This window comes from Bombus pyrosoma, linkage group LG9 (assembly GCF_014825855.1).
Source record: "Bombus pyrosoma isolate SC7728 linkage group LG9, ASM1482585v1, whole genome shotgun sequence".
NCBI classification, from domain to species: Eukaryota; Metazoa; Arthropoda; class Insecta; order Hymenoptera; family Apidae; genus Bombus; species Bombus pyrosoma.
Window position 1 is genome coordinate 6,420,156 of NC_057778.1, and position 18,720 is coordinate 6,438,875.

An 18,720-nucleotide genomic window follows, 5' to 3' on the forward strand; every position below is an offset into this window, starting at 1 on the left:
GGAAAGGCTACAGTGGTATTAACGAGGAGATCATGTGGATCAGCATCGGGATGGGGATCACGATCGCCGTACTGATCACCATTGCTCTGTGCTACATCGCCCGTGAGAAATGCCGGAAACGACACGAGGGCTACTACGCTTCCTGACGGACGCTGCCGCCGCCCTCGTGGGCCTCCTGGTCCTTCTCACCATCGACACCTGGCGTCTTTTTCAGCCCGACCACGTCGAGAGGTAAACCGAGGGCGTACTATATCACCGTATAACGCCGAGATCTGGTGACTAATACCTTGCTTTCGGCTCGAGCAAGCTGACGTTTCACCATGAACGAGAAATCGAACGACGACGACTCTCTTATCCTTCGACATTTTTCATCTTTTCCCTCCCTATTCGTCCCTTTCGTTTCTTTTTTTTACTTCTCCTGTATCCTTCGACTAGTCTCATCCCACTTAACAGACACAAGAAAAGAATATAACAAATCGATCATCGTGCACCTGTGAATCTTCATGCTACTCGATGGCTAGAAAGAAGTATTTTCGAAAATACGTAGACGATAAGTCCACGTTGTTCTATCAGTAATTCACTTTCAATTGTAACTAAGCAATATTTCATACTTACGGATATGGTATTCTCCGAGGAAAAAAAAAGAGAAAATACATCTCCATGATCGCTCAAAATTCTACTGAACCGCGGATTCATCGAATTTTCCAAGAAAATCAGAATCAGCTTATCGTAGATTTGATATCGAAATTGAAAAGCAAGTAAGAATATAACGTTGTGCTCGTGTAGGATTAATTAAACAGCGTAATTCGAATTTCGATATTGCACTGCGTATGAAATCCAAGATATGCAAGTTATCGTATCTTTCTGCTGCGACTTTTCGTTCGGTCTGTCTGTGCGCTCGTTCATCGCAGAATAAACATCAGATTGCTTCTACCGAATCCTCGAATTTATCGAGTCGAAACTCGACCATGATTTATGGAGCGTGTGGAGTAATCGCTCGAAAGAAGAAGAAATCGCTGGGAAGCTCGGGTAATTCCGTTCGATCGACTGGATAATTAACCGAATTCCTTCCGTTGATGGCGTTGTTACAGGCAAATTTTAAGCACAGATTTCTATGCTTTATTGGAAATTCATGGCTTTTTTGGGTAATTGATTCGACGGGACGGAGGTCGAAATTAATTCGACTTTGTTTGCGAGAACAGGTTTTGAAACTGGATCGTAATGAGATTGCTACGAAATCGATTGCTATGTGATTTCGGGATAATTGACATGCACCGTTGTTCGTCAGTTACTAGGATATTTATGAAACACGAGGAACATTCGCAGCGTTATTTCGTTAAATACAGTGGGAATTCGTACGATAAATTCGGCATCTCGTAATCAAACTTATTCTGTAAAACGTTACTCTCCTCTTAATTTTCTAATTAATCTACTTTATTATATAGAATTGATAAAGTTTGTACAATATATCTGATACCTTATAATCGAATTTACTGTATAAAAATCTGTCTCTTGTATATTAATTTCTCAAGCCAGTCGCTTTTTCGTCAAACGTAACACACGTACGATCGACGTACGCTCCTCTTCATAGAGATTAGGGTACTTATGGAAAATGAGGAATATCTAAGGAGTTATCAAGGAATTATTTCAACTTTTAAGGACTACTGTCTCATTTAGAGACTGGGACTAAAAAAAAAGAAAAAAACGAAAAAAAAAAACACGTATATTTAATTATATATCTGCCACTATCTCAAGTTTAAATTAGATCGATGACTTGACATACGCTTCTGTTCGTAAGTGTTAGGGTATTTATAGAAAATAGAGAATCCCTGAAACGTACTTTCGATATTGTTTAAACCTTTAAGAAATATTGCCGATTAAATTCGTGGCTCAACGATATCTTTGCTATTCCCTTGCTGAATATCTGTAAAATATCTTAAAAGTAGGTTAAATAATTTCATTGCAAGTTGTTGTACAATTTCAAGGGAAATTTCTCAAAATTGCTGTCCAAATCCGACATTTTCCAATAGATTCTATCTAACGAACGTTATTTCTCTTTCTTGCGCTATCCTTTTAATTCCACGTATGACTCGATTGATCGTGCATTCGAGCTGATTGCATTCCAAGCAATAAAACATTCCCATGCCATTGAAGTGGTAAAGTCAATCGGATAAGCGGGAAAGTTAATCAAAGTGCCGATCTAATAGGAAAATGTGTTAAATCGCGCTTAGAACGATGCGATTGAAACGCGCGATTTGCATTAAAATTGCTGGACAAATGAAACGGCATTTCGCTCGATAGAACGTGTCATTCATTCGCCATCTACGCACACAGATAAAAGACGATTTCCAGAAAAATAAGCGCACTGAATCGTGAAGCTGAAGTAATCGAGTTTCGTGATTCTACAGGACGAACATCAGACATCTAACATATTTCAGTGAACATAATCCTAAAAGAAGAAAATTTAGAAAAAATCCCATCAATTTCGTGTCGTATTTCCGAGGAATAATATAAGTATCATTCAGCTAAAAATGCTAGAAGCTGATTTTAGGTGTTTCGTGATTTTTGCCACGGTCCTCTCGCGTGATTCAAGTAAATTGTAATATCCGAAATTTGCTCGTATTATGCAAAATTACAAGTCAGTCGATTATCCTGTCTAGCTCGATATTAATATCGTAAAATTGAGAAGAAGCATTTGTAACTGGGAATAATCCAAGTAGGAGAATAGAAGGAATTGAAGAATAATGAAATTCAATGGAGTAAATTGTAACGAAACTTCCATTCTCGTTTTGCAATATCCATTACGTTTGAATAGATAATTGCAATAACTTTTCAGGAATATTATTCTTTTTATATTTACAAGATAAATAAAAACGTCACGAACTATGCAAAAATAAAACAATTTCAAAAGATACGAACACCTATTTGACTAGGAAATACATTTGACGTCTATATACAGTGTATTTAGGTATAGATTCTTGTTTTTTAAACAAAAGAGCTTCTCAATTATTACGTAAGAGGACCCAGCATCTTCTTAATTTAATATCGAACGTCGTCGAAGCGATTCTGAAATAGTCGCAACAAATTTTTTAAATGTTCTCATCTTCTCAAATCATTTCTGGACGTCGTTTCGTCTTCGAGAAAACACGTCGATTCTATTCAAACCGCAGAAAGGCTGAAGTCTCTCCATTTCCACGTTCCATCCATTCTCGTGCTTTCGCGAAACGACTCAATTTTTCAAAAAAAAAAAAGTCTCGCCCGTCGCCATTCGCTCGGATGGATAGCAACAACTTCCGGTTCAAGGTTAAAATGTCTCACGGAACTAACCAATTTATAATAAATTCGCAAATTTTCATCCACCGTCGTCCGTACACGCGTCAATTGTTAGACAAACCCCTTTTTTGGCAAGGAACGCGACAGTCGAATTTACGACTGAGAAAGCTCTGCCAAACGGCGACAGTCGCTGCAGCAACGTTGGTTTCCGGGGCTTTTATTCCGCTACCTTTCAGCTCTGTTGGCCCTGGAAATTTCAGACCTGGAAAATGCTCATTTGCGAACGCGCGAATGTCGATTCGTGGTCAAAGGGAGGATTTGGACCATCGATTTGGCTGATATTTCACGCGTAACTGGTACAACGTGCGCGGTGTATTTGATTTAAATATCACGTACAGTTGATCGACGAAAATATTCCCACGCTTTTATCTTGTTCGATGTTCGATGACCAAGTACTGCTAGTTTCCTAGCTCTTTGATTATGAAAAATTGGAAAGAGTTCTTCGCGTGAAAGTTATTCGACTTTGTGGAAGAAGCTTAATGGTGTAAGAAATTCACTTTATCAACTGTAGTTTACCAGAGTTTTAACATCAGGCAAAACGATAAGAAGCATTTAAGAAGATGGAATAGACTTCGCTCTCAATTTCAGTCGCTTGGACGTATAAATAGCGGTTGCGTTTTTTCTCTTCTTTTACTTTACTATTCTTTCGCGCGATATACAATGTGTTTTGTAATTAACGGTACTGTCGCACAAGCATAAATCATCATGGTGATAAATAAAAGTGTCGATAATGTAGAATGCAACTTCTTCGTTCGGGATTTCGTTTTCGTAAGCATCGACTTTACGTAGATCTTCCTTCGCGTTCTTTAAATTTAAGGAAACAATAGATCGACTTGAATCTAAATTGAAATATTTTCGGACGATTGACTTGGAAATTGATTTTGCACGGAAATGCAGATAAAAAGAAAGTTCTATCTATTAACTCGAGATAACTGAGTGAAACTATTAGATTATTAGAATATCAGATTGGAATTCTAATTGCGACAGCAAACTTCCTACAACATTTCCTACGCTCGGAACATGCATTATGCATACCACGTACCATCTGTCTGCAGAATTTCAGCTAAATCGTTGAATGCATCGTGAAATTCCTTCGTGAGATTTTTTAAAGCTTCGAGAAACACGACGAACCGATCATAACTTCCTTTAAATTAAAATCTTTACCTGCTGATTCGCGATTCCTCTTTTTCACGCGTATGAAACAACGATGATCGATCCGAGATTAAAGCAAAAGTTCGAAATAAATTGGGATGTATAATTTTATCGGGCTGCTCGGGAAATTCGTAGCGAATTTTAAAGAGAACTCGAAGATCGTATCTACATTAGCACGAAATTAGCATTTTATCGCACGGTAAATCCACCTTTCGCAACGTTTACGTATTATTTCGCTGCTCGGTCCTTGATAGACTAATGCGTTTAATTGGTCCAACTAGAAGTAACATTTACCAAAGTAGAAGCTCTCCGTTGCGAACTGTGTAACTTCGAAAGAACTATCTTAACGTTACGCGGATATTGCAGAAGATTATTTCTTTGAAATATTTCTTTCGAAGGGACGTCGTTTTCACCGGAAAGTCTTAATTTTGATAAATGTGTAACACTCTTGCGATTTTATTAGATATGTAGATTACGAAATGTAATACACCTACTGCCATAAACGTTACGAATTTATCGAGCAACCCAGTAGACCGCGAATTTTTACGCGTTTAGGAAAAATCCTTTAAATCAAAGAACACACGCAGTGCAGAAAACGTGTAAAAATGTAGAAAAACGTCTCAAGTATTCATCATAGATAGCGTTCAACAGATGAAATATATTTTTACACACATTTCATTCCTTTAATCGTATCCGTGAAAATATTAATTTGCCTAAGTGTCATGAATACTTCTCTACGGTTGTTAGACGATGATAATTAATAATAAAAAAAAAAAAAAACATGGCGCTGAAGCTGATTTCAAAATCGCTGATTTTATACGAAGTAATAATAAATTACGAACGTTCGATTAATCCTGCGTGAAATCGAGTATCTTCCGATGTAAAAGGATTAAAACGACGATCGATCATCGGTGTTCGGATTTCAAAAGCACAGACAAATCGATACTTTCTGCACCGACGTCTAAATGTTTATCGATAGTTAGAAAAAAAAAACGAAAAAAAATAAAAATGAAGAAGATAGAAGACCGAAGGTATTTTTCAACGAAGTTCGATCGACGAAAAGATTGAAACGAGAATTTTGGGAACACATAGAAACGACATCAACGAACGATAATTTCGATTCTAAGGTAGCATCCGCGTCGGTATATGTCGGTATCTGTATTTACCACTCGTTCAAAACGCTTATATTTCTGTGGAGGAAACCTTCAGAAATTTAATTATGTTCGCCTTTAGCTTCGAGATAATTACCTTCGTGATAATTACCGAATTTTCCGCTAAGAAAGGTAACGAAGAAAACTGGACGCACAATCTACTGTCATCCGTTCCTCCGAAACAACGTTCTTGCAACTTCTCGTACTTGCGAACTTGAAAATTAACGTGTTAGGATAGAAATTAACGAATAAGCTAGTGCAAGCGTTTGCATTAGCGTACAATAGTGTCTTCGTGAATATCGTTCGTTGCGATGTACAGGATATATAGCATAGACTTTTCTACGAGTTCGACTATTCCAAGAACACGAGACACGAAAATAACATCGAAAGTAAAACTTTCGAGAAAATCATTTTCTTATTATGGACGTAATTTATCGAGAAAATTTTATACCACGCGAATCATAGGATCATAGCGCTGTATATGATTCTACGATATCCTTTTGTCGAAATTTCCAGCGTTAAATAAATTATTCGATAGTAATTGATGAATCAGACCTTGAAATACTAAAATTGCTGTAGTATTGGTAGAACTACTGTAGCTGCGCTCGCGCGGAAAGCTATGTCGTATCCTGTACACATAGAACGATTTCGATTAGGTGATGAATTGTTATTAGCTGCTATAACAGTAATTGTGGATGTTCTGTAAACATCGTCGATTTCGAATCTCTTGGGTGTAAAATCGAGGAACGGATGAAATTCGGTTAGTAGACACGAGCATTAAAGAATTAATGGAAAGTAATAATCATTTTGGAAAGTGCACGAGCATGCCTGCACAATTTGAAAACTGAAAAAGTTCCTGCCGTTACTCGGTAATTCTATCCAATAATATCGTAAAAGATTAACGATAGCGATATTAATATTCATAATAAATGCCAATTGCTTGATCTTCTTCGTGCTCTAAAAATTGTTGGCATTCCAATCCCTCTTAACTCGAAATTTCGCTCTAAATCATTCTAAACACACGAAGACGTTACACGTTCGAGAAGATCTATTTATCTGGATATAAGAATGAATCTAACGAAAAAAAAAAAAGAAATACGTACGTCCAACGAAATTCGAAAGAATAAAACCCGCTTGTAAGATACGTCGCTGATTTCAACTAAAGTTATCGAAATATACGAGCAACACTAAGAGTATCTGCATACGTATACGAATAACTATGTCGCGAGTTAAGAAGATAGCCACAGATACGGAGGAAAGCTGCAAAATAAAAAGGATACAAAAATGTGTAACTTCCTACTTTATCGACTTAAATGAATATAGTTACACGTTTGTTTCTATAACTTCGTAGTCGAAGATGTACGAGTATATGGAAGATTTCCACATCGCAGAAAGTACAGAATTTTACGCAGAACTTTACAAGAGCAAGAATTAAGATACATACGAGCAACTTTTAAATCGCGCGAAGTTACAGATAAGCGGGGCGCTACTAAATTGAATAGAATGCAGATACGTCAGAGATTTTCGCGTTAAACAAAATACAAACGCACGAGTATACTTCCATATAAAAAGAAACATAGATGGTAAACTCGTATTAAAAAAAGTTACGATTTAAAAGACCGTAGGTGGACGGTTGGAACAGAATCGTGCAGGCGTGCTGTTGCGCCTGTAAAACGTGCAAATAAACAGGCGAAAGCACATAACGCGGATGTAAAGTAAAAAGTATAGCACCCGTTGGTGCGGCACGATATTGCATTACTAACGAGATATTAGGTGATACACGGGTGTATGCGTATATATAATACGTAGCTTGAAAGTCTACTAAATCGTCGTGTTTTACCGCGAACATCTGCGAGGGCATTCATTAATTTCCCCAAGAACGGTTTAATTCGATCTCATTACGAAGCACCGGCTGCAGATTGCGCCTGGAAATAGCGGTTCTTATAATAGAAAATGGCGAGGAATTGCAATTCGGACAATGTGATATTTTAGAATGCAATTGCTACTGTTTTCGCAAATCCTTCTCTATTTGTCATAGAAGCGTAACAATTATTTCTTGTTAACTGTGTTAATAACGTTTTCTTCTCCTTTCTTTTCTGATACAACGCTGCCGCTAATTTTAATGAAACAATTTTTATCGAGCTACGAATCGAACTCTAAACTTTTCGGTTTATTTCGAATTTGATCTAACAATATCGCGCAATTGCTTTTTAGAATAACACGTTGCTATTGGTTTAACGATATTTGGTTTATCATAAATGATATTCATTAGATGTTTGTGCATATTGATGCTTTGTCTCTTTCCCTTCCTGGTAATTATTTATGCGGAAAGTGGATAGTAACAATGATGCGTCAAGAGAAATTAATGAAGGCCTGCTTGTGAAATATTTCTTTAGGAATACTTCAATTAATGTGTTCTGAAATAGAAGTGTCTGGCCTAAACTACCGCCAAGTTACGATGAAACATCGATCGTAACGAACTGACACTTCTTGCCTCCGAAGGTCATTTTATTTTTCATTCTAAGCGATCATTTACAAAGTATTGGGCGAAACTCCTATGATACAGATTTTCGATAATATTGAACATCAATTTTAATATTTCTAAGATAATGAAACAGACTTTTCTATCCTCTGATATCGTTCTCGGTGATAGAACGCATTTCGAACGTTCGTAAGAATGTTTGCAGAATTACACGATTCGTTAACAACTATTTGACGTATCAGGATGTCTGCAAAATTATACAGACCATCGAATTAACTTGCACGAAAGCGTAGAACGCGCGATACTAATTTTGTATAGCATAGTCTCACGAGAAATAAAGGAAGAAAAATAAATCTATAAAAACCTTTTAAAACGAAAATCACCGTGAAAGTAACAACATTCAAATTTTGCACAAAAAGAAAATTTGTTGGAACATTAGCGTTCTAAATTCTTTCGAGGCGTTCAATACTTTGGGAATAATTAGCCTAGAACTATATACCTGCCTACAAGATCTCTTCAAAGCGAGTTCTAAACGCGTTTACAAAAAGAAGAAAAAAATGAGAGAAGATTAACACTGATCACTTCATAAAAGAGACTTTTTAACTCCTACCGTCACATCCGTTAAGTGTACAAAGGGTCTCAATGTAACAATTAACACGTACAACGTAAGGATTCTGACCAAAAAACTTTAGAATATACTTCAGAGAACTGAGATTATTATACCAGGGTCTCGATCTGATTGTGTATGGCCTGTAGAAAACGACCGTAGAATAACGAGTACTTATTATTAGATAATATTATACATTGTTGAAACGTGGATAAAATCTATTGCATAAATAATAGTAAGTGACGAGTGTGGATGACATGGAAACAACGTACAAGCCTCCTGGTTGTTTCAATAATTTCACTCCTTCCACCTGACAAACGCAATCATCGTGAACATCGTTATTGTTATTGACGTACAACTGTTTATAGTTTTGACAAGTTCTCTACCAAACTTCTCTATTATTTTAAATTGCGACATTCCTAAATTTTTACTTTCTTTGTTATATATTTATAACATATCTAGTTATAATAATTGCGTTCTTTTAAATTATTTATTTTCGTTCTTTTTAATTTTCAATTATTTTCGAGAAATAAATGGTTTCACGAAAAGATACAAAGCGTCATATGTACTTTTTATTTTATATTGATGATAGACGATTCGAACAGTTTTTCATGCTGTATTCATTCAGATATCGCGGAAATCTAACTTTTGTGAATAATATTGTAAATACTGTACGATATGGCTTTAAATAAAAAATCTCATATAAAGAAATCGTATGAGTAACATGATAGAGAACGTGTTAAACAACAAAGACACAATTTTCTTCTTATTGCGAATGCTACTGGGTACTAGGTTCTATAATTAAACACTGTAATATATATTATGTATTAGATAATTTAACTTTCAACCATTACTATTTTAACACAAAAGGAATAGAACAAATCAAACAAAAAATTGTCAAATGAAAATTATACGCATCGCTCAAAATTTCTCCCTAGATAAGGCGTACTTGTGATAAGAAAGCGTAAAAATTATACTCCTCTCTCTCTCTATCTCTCTCTCTCTTTCTCTAATAGAATAGTTAAATACTTTAAGACTTATTAGATATATGTAAATATTTTTTGCGTTCGTGATATTGCGAAAATAATACATATGTAAGCGTATATTTTAACAATAACGAATAAAATATTTCAATTGTTTTAAGTTTGAAAAAAGAAATCAACTGGAGGCTTGTATACAATATGGCGGAATTTTGATGTTCCTCGCGCGTGCATTTATGCACCGCGAAATTTAGATGTTTTTTATGGTGGATCGCGACATCTCGTCGTAAACGCGACAGATTTTAGAGATTTTATGAATGTTACACGACTTGCTCGTGATAAGGGCTGCTTAGTGGGTAACTTGTATTTCTATTGAAAGTAGATGCTGTTTTATGTAAGAAAACAGAGAACGAGAGAGATTTCTCAGTAACAAGGCGCGATTCGATATACTAAAATGTCTATTGCAATGACCAACTTGATAGATTGCTCTATATATTACGATATATTATTTCTTCTGCATTTGTAACAAATAAACAATTAAAGAGATGTCTTGGAACGAGTGTTTTCTTTTCTGACCAATTTTCTGACCAATATAACAGAAGGAAATAAAAAATGATATTAGTTATTAGAAAATTTATTTTAAGAAAGATTCATTAATAAACTTATCAAATAAAATCTTCTTGAATATAACAGTGTCATCGTGTTCCTCTTGCATTGTCTTCCCTGCATTTGTTGAAACACACATAATGTTCATAACGCGTATAAACGCAGTTTTTAGCTAGAACAATAAGTTTTTCTGTTCGGAAACACTTTCTATGAAATATAAAAAAAACGCGGTTAGCAAGAAGCTTTTAAATTCAACTACACTGATCCACATATAATGAATCGATGATGATAGGAAACTGTAAGAATAGGATCATGTTGGATTATGAATGCGCCATCCGCTGGCCAATTAAAAAAATGGCGCCATACATTTAAACATGTTAAATGTTCGCTTCTATTACTTGCTAATAATTATTAAACGACCCAGAAACAATATCTTTAATTAATGTAAGAAAAATGAATATAAACTTCTTAATTTAAAGAGAATGATCATGGTTTCATATTCATAGATGTTATTCTTTAGAATGCAACATTAAGTAAATAAAAAAGATATATTTGCTTCTAATAACTTTAAAACAAGTATTTTGGCGTAGGAAATGAATGGACCTAAAAGAAGCAATATACAGTGAGAATTCCCATACTTTTATTCTATCAATCTTTCCAACATTTGTACGAGCTGGATTATTGTCAGTGCTATGAAATATAAAAAATGAAAACGCTGTGAAATATATAAATATACATATCGCTTGTATATACGATTGATCACAAATTAGAGAGAAAAACACAAGAATCACAATAATACTATGTAAGTGTACTATAGATCTGTACATTTATTTTTGCATTCTATAATTTCAAGATGATAATTATAATAAGTAATGGTAATCATAGGTATTGATGATATGATTATATCCAAACGACAATTGATAATTTCCTATCTAATATTGTACAACTTTTAATAATTTATGGAAATCAGCACAGTTTCGTAACAATTCATAACGTATATGTTCAACTATATTGCAGGAACTCTTAATGCAACTGGAAAAGGAGAATGAGCCACCAAATTTTAAATAATCCATCACATTTATCAAATGCCTTACTTTCTCTCTCTCCTTATACAGTCGCGACACACAAGCCGCGAAATAGAAATAAAATATTAAACAATTTCATATTTACTTGCGCATCGAATATTAATGCTTAGACACTAAATATATAGAATGCGCAATCAACACAATATTTTATAGTATAATACAAAATCGCTATTCAATGCGCCATTCTTTTATTAAAATTTCAATGAAAAAGAAAAGATAAAAATTTGTATGAAACATAATCGTTCATTTGTTAAGATATACGCATATCAACCATATCCGGTAAGAAGCATTTGGAAAAGATAAGTTATTAATGTTATTGAGACTAATCTCCTATATAACATCGGATATTAATAGGAAGACCACTAATTGCAAATCGCGAATGGAACTCGTGCAAATTAACATGACTTGGAGCTAAATAGATATTTGAATGATAGATCCAATGTAACGCCTACGAAATTGAAATACCAAAGAAATCCTTTAACCGTTCATGCTTCTCAAAGAATTGACACATTACAGCAAATAGGAAGACTACAAAAAATTACTAGAACAATTTCCCTTTTGTGAACACAGTTTTCCTTCATTTTTTTTATAAGCTCACATACATTACATTCTCATTTCCCCGTTCATATGTGCATACAGTAATAAACATGCATACATATCGACACATGCGCACACATAATGTATCCCGATAAAGAAGAAAGAAAAGAAAGTTTTTTGTGATGCTCTGATGTAATAATAATTCAAAACAATGACATTATTTGCAAGTATTGTACAGTATTAGACGAAGAATAATTCTACGTGAAAATCCTAAACAGAAGATCAATTTATGTTGGCGTAAAATTAGAGATATTTAAACATCTACCATACATCACGCTTTAACGTCAAGAATAAGTAAGAGCAGACAACTCGTCACTTGATTTTTTTGTATATATACATATCTTAATGCTTAAAACAAAGTGACTATTAGCGGAGTAACTTTATAGCGATAAATTAAACTCGACGATTTCAAATAATACTTCAAATAAGTACATCGTACGAGTTATGAACTTATAACATTAATATGCTAGTCGATCAGCGATTGATCTTTCACGAAGTTCAAGAATTGTTACAAGGAATGAGTATATTATTAAAATGAACTAAATGTAGAAGGAAGAAAAATAATTTCCTCCACGGAATAATCACCTCCACCATTTGTTTATTCTCACCCATACCTTGCATCACATAAGACAACGATTATGTTACAAGACGCTCTTTATATACTTACACCATTGAAGATCAAAGTCATTTCTCATCTCGAACGAAACTCTAAATTGACTAATAAAATATTCTCAAGCAGACAAAAATTCTTTATATATTAGTTCTTTTTTATATACGTTTGACGATGTGTTTTCAGTAAAGAAACCAGAGAAAATACGTTTCCAAATCTGAAGTTCTTAATTAATATTCGATCACGTTTCGTAAAATTCCAACGAAGGTTATCGATATTTTGCCACATCAGAAACCTTGAATATCGACATCACTTCACTATTACATTTCTTGCAAATTTCTTCTCATCACGAGGCATACATCCTATTGATTTCGTGTTGATAACGTTCTTGCACTGCTTTCCTTTTAAGCTTGAATGCAGCTGTTACCAGTCCCATATCAGGTGACCACTGTTCTGCACACAGTTTCACAGCACCAGGTATTTCGAACCTCTGAAGATTGCCTGTATTAAAAATAAAGATTATTTAAACATCATTAAAAAGGTTTGAAAATTGGTACTTGGACAAACGATAATTTTTCAAATATCTACATTTTTTGGCTTGTTCAACCAGCTCCTGTAACACCGCTTTTTCAATATCAGGATTATCGCACAGTTCCTCTAAATTTTTTCCTGTAATACCTAAGTCACTGGCAATCTGTTCTAAATAGTATTGGTTAGGTACTACTAGTGCCACTGTATAAGATTTATGCGAATCTCCATAAACACAAATATTCTCCACAACAGGACAGGTTTTCAGTTCTGCTTCAACTTTACCCAAAGATACGTATTCACCAAGCTGCAATTTAACTAGATCCTTCTTTCGATCTGTAAAAATTTATATTAACCCAATTAAAAAGGTGCTGAAATATTTTTTCCAAGAAGGCTATAACATGGAGATTAAAACTTAATATAACCTATAATTTTTATGCAACCATCCTCATGAATTTCTCCAATATCGCCGGTTCTGAACCACTGTTTTCCATCTTCATAAAAAAAGTCTTCTTCCGTTTTGTCTGGTAACTTGTAATACCCAGCCGATACATTTGCACCACCAATTAATATTTCTCCTCTAGGATATGGTGTATCCGTAACTCTGTAACCAGCTTCCTCCCAATTTTCTAATCGAATATCACAAATAGTGGTTGGTCCTCCTACTCTTCCTGTACTCCTATCATGCTCTTAAAAATGAGAAATCGTATAATTTAATGTATCAAACAAAACATCGTTTAATAAGAAACAAAAAGAAAAAGAAATACATACTGTCCATAACCGTAGCACAAGAAGTTGTTTCTGTAAGGCCATATCCTTGAGTCAATGTGGCACAGAGACACATTTTGACTTGAGTTTGGGTATCTGGAGTCAAAGGAGCACCACCACAAAGTATAAGCCTAACCTTTCCACCAAGAACTTGTCTTGCAGCTCCAAAAACATATTTATTGCAGGCAGGTGTATCGTAACCACGCTTATACCATTTCAATTTGTATTCATAGGCAAATCTGAAAATGGTCCGATTCAGAGGCCCCGATTTCTTTACCTTTTCATTGATACCTTTACAGATACGGTCCAAAATAAGCTATAAAAGATACAGAACACCAAAATTATTATATACTAACGTCACAGTATGATGTAATACAATTTTTGAACCTTACTGGCACGGAAGTTACACAAGTTGGTCGCAGAACCGACGCGTCCCCTTTGGATCCTCTTTGAATCTTACTACTCGAATCGATCATAGTAAGAGGCGAACTATAACCGATGGGCACACCGCTTAAAAGGCACACACTCTCAGCAAGAAGTTCAAATACATGAGCCAAAGGTAAGAATGCAAGAAACACGTCATCCGATCTAATTTCAACGACATCACAGAATGACTTCATCACAGAAATCACATTTGTATGCGACAAGAGCACACCTTTAGGTACTCCGGTCGACCCAGATGTATACATTATGATTGCAGTATCAGAGCTTTTTGGTGATGATAGTGATGCTGCAGAACTGTTACCCGTCTGGAGTATATCAGAAAAAGGTAACAGCCTAACATCAGCCTAAAATGTACCAAAATGGTATACAAATTAGTGAAGATTTCTACATAATGTTTTTTATAGTTAAATGCTCTAATTTTAATTCTACAGTACCATAAATACTACATAAAACACCTGCTGAGATATTTAGTATAAATTGAATACTGTTCATTACGTTTATTTTCTAATTATTTTACTGTAAATCTATTATTTTTAGATTTAGACACATAATACATATAATATTTAAAGATACATAAAAGAATCAAAGCATACTTTTTATAATATACTCTTTATAATATTTAGTGAATGAAACATATCTCTGCTACAGTTCAATTTCTTCAATAATTTAAATCAACTTCTTTAATAATTTCCATAATTTACTTATAATGTACAATAATATATAAGGTAAAATCTGATATAGTTCTTCAATAAATATTACCAGTAAGTGTCCTAATATTTATGGCCGATAGTCTGGATCAAGGTACTCACCTTATAACCCTTCGTATCAGTAGGTACCAGTTGATCTTCCATATAAATAATTGTTTTAACATTAGGTAACACATTAAGGAGCCGTTTGAATTTTGGTAACAGGTTATGGCTAGTAATCACGGTATTGACTTCCGTTTCGTTGATTCCATGAGCAATAGCTTCCTCGCCTAACGTCGCATAAATAGTAACTACAGTCATGTTCTGTTTAAAACAACCATAGGCGGCTATCATCCATTCCTCTCTAGTCTCGGCAAAGATCACAATGTTCTTATGCATCGTAAGATTATATTCTTTTAAGCCTCGACCAAAAGATGTTGTCAGCCTGTCCATATCATTATAATTTTTCCATTTGTACTCTCCCATTTTATACTGTAACAGAATAATTAGTAATCAGTTTTTTCTCACGTAAATTGTATTAAGTTGAATTCATCCATATCATTCATTCATATCCACGTAATATACAGTCTGTATCACAAACTCTGCCCACCTGAAATACCTTCGTTACTTCAAATAATACGCGAAAATATTATTAACGAAAGCTGTAGGATTCAAAGAATTACATAACGCGGTAACAATGGTTTCTCGACAGATGGATGCATAGAGGAGATATAGAGAATAACTTTGTTTTTTTAAACAGAACGTCCTATTTTTCATGGTTGATTGCGACAGAATAACTAGTTCTGAGTATAAAAATACTAACATATATTTATCCTGAAACTTACCGTTTCTGAGATATTAGACTTTGTTCATCTTAGTATTTTATGTTACGAAACATGTTGAAAGATGCGCGTAGTACTTCGAATGTAAACAAAGATGTCAAAAGCATACTACTGATGATGTCAACTGTTATTTTGACCCTATTACTTGTTTACATTCGAAGTACTACGCACATATCTATACTATGAGATACTGTATATTGACTAAGAAACTTTTAAGTATTCTTTTCTTCTTCGATTCTGTTCTTTTAATCAAATCATATGTATTACGATTTTAATTGCAACAAAACAATCGCTTCTTACTCTACCTTTTTGAATATTCTACCATTGGATTGAACCTCGTCCTCCTCCGCAAGTATCTCTCTCGTACCAACGCATTTTTTTTCGCCGTGCTTTTTAGTGATCCATCCCATCACCTTCTCAAGCGTGTCGATGTTTTCACGTTCAAGGCTAATGTGCATCTCTCTCGGTGGATCAACACTCCTATACGTAATACTTTGTTCATCCTTTGTAATGGGTCGAGCCTTGATCCTTCGTGAAGCTTTCCTTTTCTCCCAAGGTCGTTGGAGCACGAGGTATACCGGGAACGTCAGCAGATCGTACAGGTACGAAATCGCCTTGATCGCGTTGACTGCGCTGATAACCCAAAAGCTTTCCATCTCCCTACACAGGAAAACGCAATGTTACGAAATATGCATTTCGTTCTTCTTGCATGTTAGTGCCTTACGAAATCGTTTGCTAATTAAAAGCTTATTGTATAAGCAGCGTTCTTTTAAAAAAAAAGCTTCGTTATCAATGCAGACCGATAATCTAAAGAAATTTTTGTTTCGCGACTAATGTTAAATTGTTCCTGTTATTTTAAATCTGAAATAATAACGTTATATTATTGTTTGCGTAATAATGATTTGGGATGTTAGTATGATAAGATGCATGGAATAAAGAACGATTCGCAAAGTGCAGGTTTGGTATTATATGATATTAATGCAGCTATCGCTATGTACAGGGATTTTCATTAGGGACGTAAAAGAGTTTATGATAATTTGGAAATAATTTTGAATTCAAAATATCAATATAAGTACGTCTAAAGATATTTAAAGATTATCGTACCAATTTTAATTAATGAAACTTCCTGTATAGAGAAATGTCATTATCAAGGCTACAGAACACTGCATTATCTGCACTGCAGGGAATGGAGTCAGTGTCAATATTTGTACTAAAGAGAATGCCATTAATATGCGGATATGTATAACACATCACTATTTGATATCAGCATCAGTCATATACCAATGAAAGTAGTAATATATTACTATAACAATTCTATGTAATATATTGCGCAGAACTAATTGTATTACAAGTTAAATATCGTAAAGGCTACCCAGAAAAATATTAACATGCCTAATATTCTACACATTATTTAAAAAAAGAGGTACAGTACGATGAGTCATAAAAATGTACATATATATATATATATATACATATATCTAATCGGAAATAGTTCCGTATTCAAGCTCATAAATTTAGCAAAAACTCGTTCTTCGCGTTCATACATCAAGCTTAACGTTTTTTTTCAAGGCTAAATCATTCATATGCAGTACATTTAAAAAGAAAAACAGGAAGAAGTAGCTTTGAACCAAAGCAAAACAAAGAAAATTAAGGATTATTCAGATATCGGATTAATTACTTAAATGTCAGCTGATAAAATGATTGATGAATTGAAAACGAAATAACGCGCTGTTTCTAACTCTGGAACTTTAGGCTAATTATCTAACGAATGTTTACTTTACCAGTCGAAGGTTCATGCCACCGATACGATCGCCGACCCAACAAACACCCCGATGAATCTCCCCAATGTGAATAGATCGAGCAGCTTCATTCTTCCCTCTTAACTTGTTTTTAACAATAATCAAATGACACGGAGAACTATTTGTTTTTATCTTCTTTTTAATCCCTCCTGTTTTTTTGTTAAACGTATATATTAATTCTTTGATAACCTTGCAAACGATCAAACGACCTTAAAACATAGATGAAGCAGAGTCTGCCGGTCCGAAACATGCATCGTATAAAAATAGTACGCGTAGATTGCGCGGTCGCGTGATGTTGTAAAATTAAAAGAGAAACTTAACGGCGCCGTGTAATAAAGGTGTGTTTTGGTGGGTTTGCTTTCAATCACTGAATGAATAGCAGAAATAAAATAAATGAAAAAGAGTATAAAAATAGGAAAAGAAGTTGGTAAAGGAGACAGTAGTTATTCATATAAAATCGTAAGACATAAAAGTTATAAGATACAAAAAAGAAAGGTATACAGCAAAAATGTAGAAAGACAAGAATCGTGAAATACAAATATTTCTTGAAGCTTTGTACAGTTTATTTTGCTCTAAAAATGTTACATTACCGGCTGCTACAAATATAGATTTAGTAGCGACGTTTCTGAGATACCTGGAATTGCTTGAATATACATCGTGCATAAAAAGTTGTGGTCACGGTATTGAGGGTGTAGCAAAGTACACGTATACACGTGGCATGATATAAAACACGTGTCAAGCTATTAAAGATAAAAAAATAATCTATCTTTTTAATATATGTGTACAATGCACGTGGGTATGTAAATACAAGTTACACGTTCTGGACAAGGTATACATGGCTACTCGTGTACTAAAAATTACGTTGAATTGAAATTCGAATGTGAATGTGTATTTATATACACGTGAAATAGAGACTTAGAATGCAAATCTAGATTTGGCAACTTGAGAACAAATGTATAAATTGATACAAACTTGTCAACTTACGTATTAACAAGAATACAGTCACAGTGAACATAATTAGTTGTACTAAAGGTGTTCATTTCTTGTGTA

General features: G+C 34.4%; 2 protein-coding genes across 9 annotated transcripts in view; one reads left to right on the forward strand and one right to left on the reverse strand.

Moving 5' to 3' along the window:
• The window catches only part of LOC122570682, a 48,888-nt gene extending 37,282 nt beyond the window's left edge, over window positions 1-11,606 (forward strand). For both annotated transcript variants that reach the window (XM_043733359.1, XM_043733360.1), the window contains exon 3: window positions 1-11,606. In XM_043733359.1, coding sequence (XP_043589294.1) covers window positions 1-146 — 146 coding nt within the window. In that variant the 3' untranslated portion in view covers window positions 147-11,606.
• LOC122570680 (long-chain-fatty-acid--CoA ligase 4) overlaps window positions 10,930-18,720 on the reverse strand; it is a 20,108-nt gene continuing 12,317 nt past the window's right edge. For 6 of the 7 annotated variants that reach the window (XM_043733352.1, XM_043733349.1, XM_043733355.1 and 3 more), the window contains 7 exons: window positions 16,177-16,531; window positions 15,153-15,521; window positions 14,292-14,687; window positions 13,903-14,215; window positions 13,557-13,820; window positions 13,192-13,467; window positions 10,930-13,104 (listed from right to left, as the gene is read on the reverse strand). In XM_043733352.1, the coding sequence (XP_043589287.1) occupies window positions 12,950-13,104; window positions 13,192-13,467; window positions 13,557-13,820; window positions 13,903-14,215; window positions 14,292-14,687; window positions 15,153-15,521; window positions 16,177-16,531 (2,128 nt within the window). In that variant the 3' untranslated portion in view covers window positions 10,930-12,949. Of the gene's footprint in view, window positions 13,105-13,191; window positions 13,468-13,556; window positions 13,821-13,902; window positions 14,216-14,291; window positions 14,688-15,152; window positions 15,522-16,176; window positions 16,532-17,652; window positions 17,820-18,720 lie in introns of those variants that run through there. The other variant, XM_043733354.1, reaches the window with a different exon arrangement.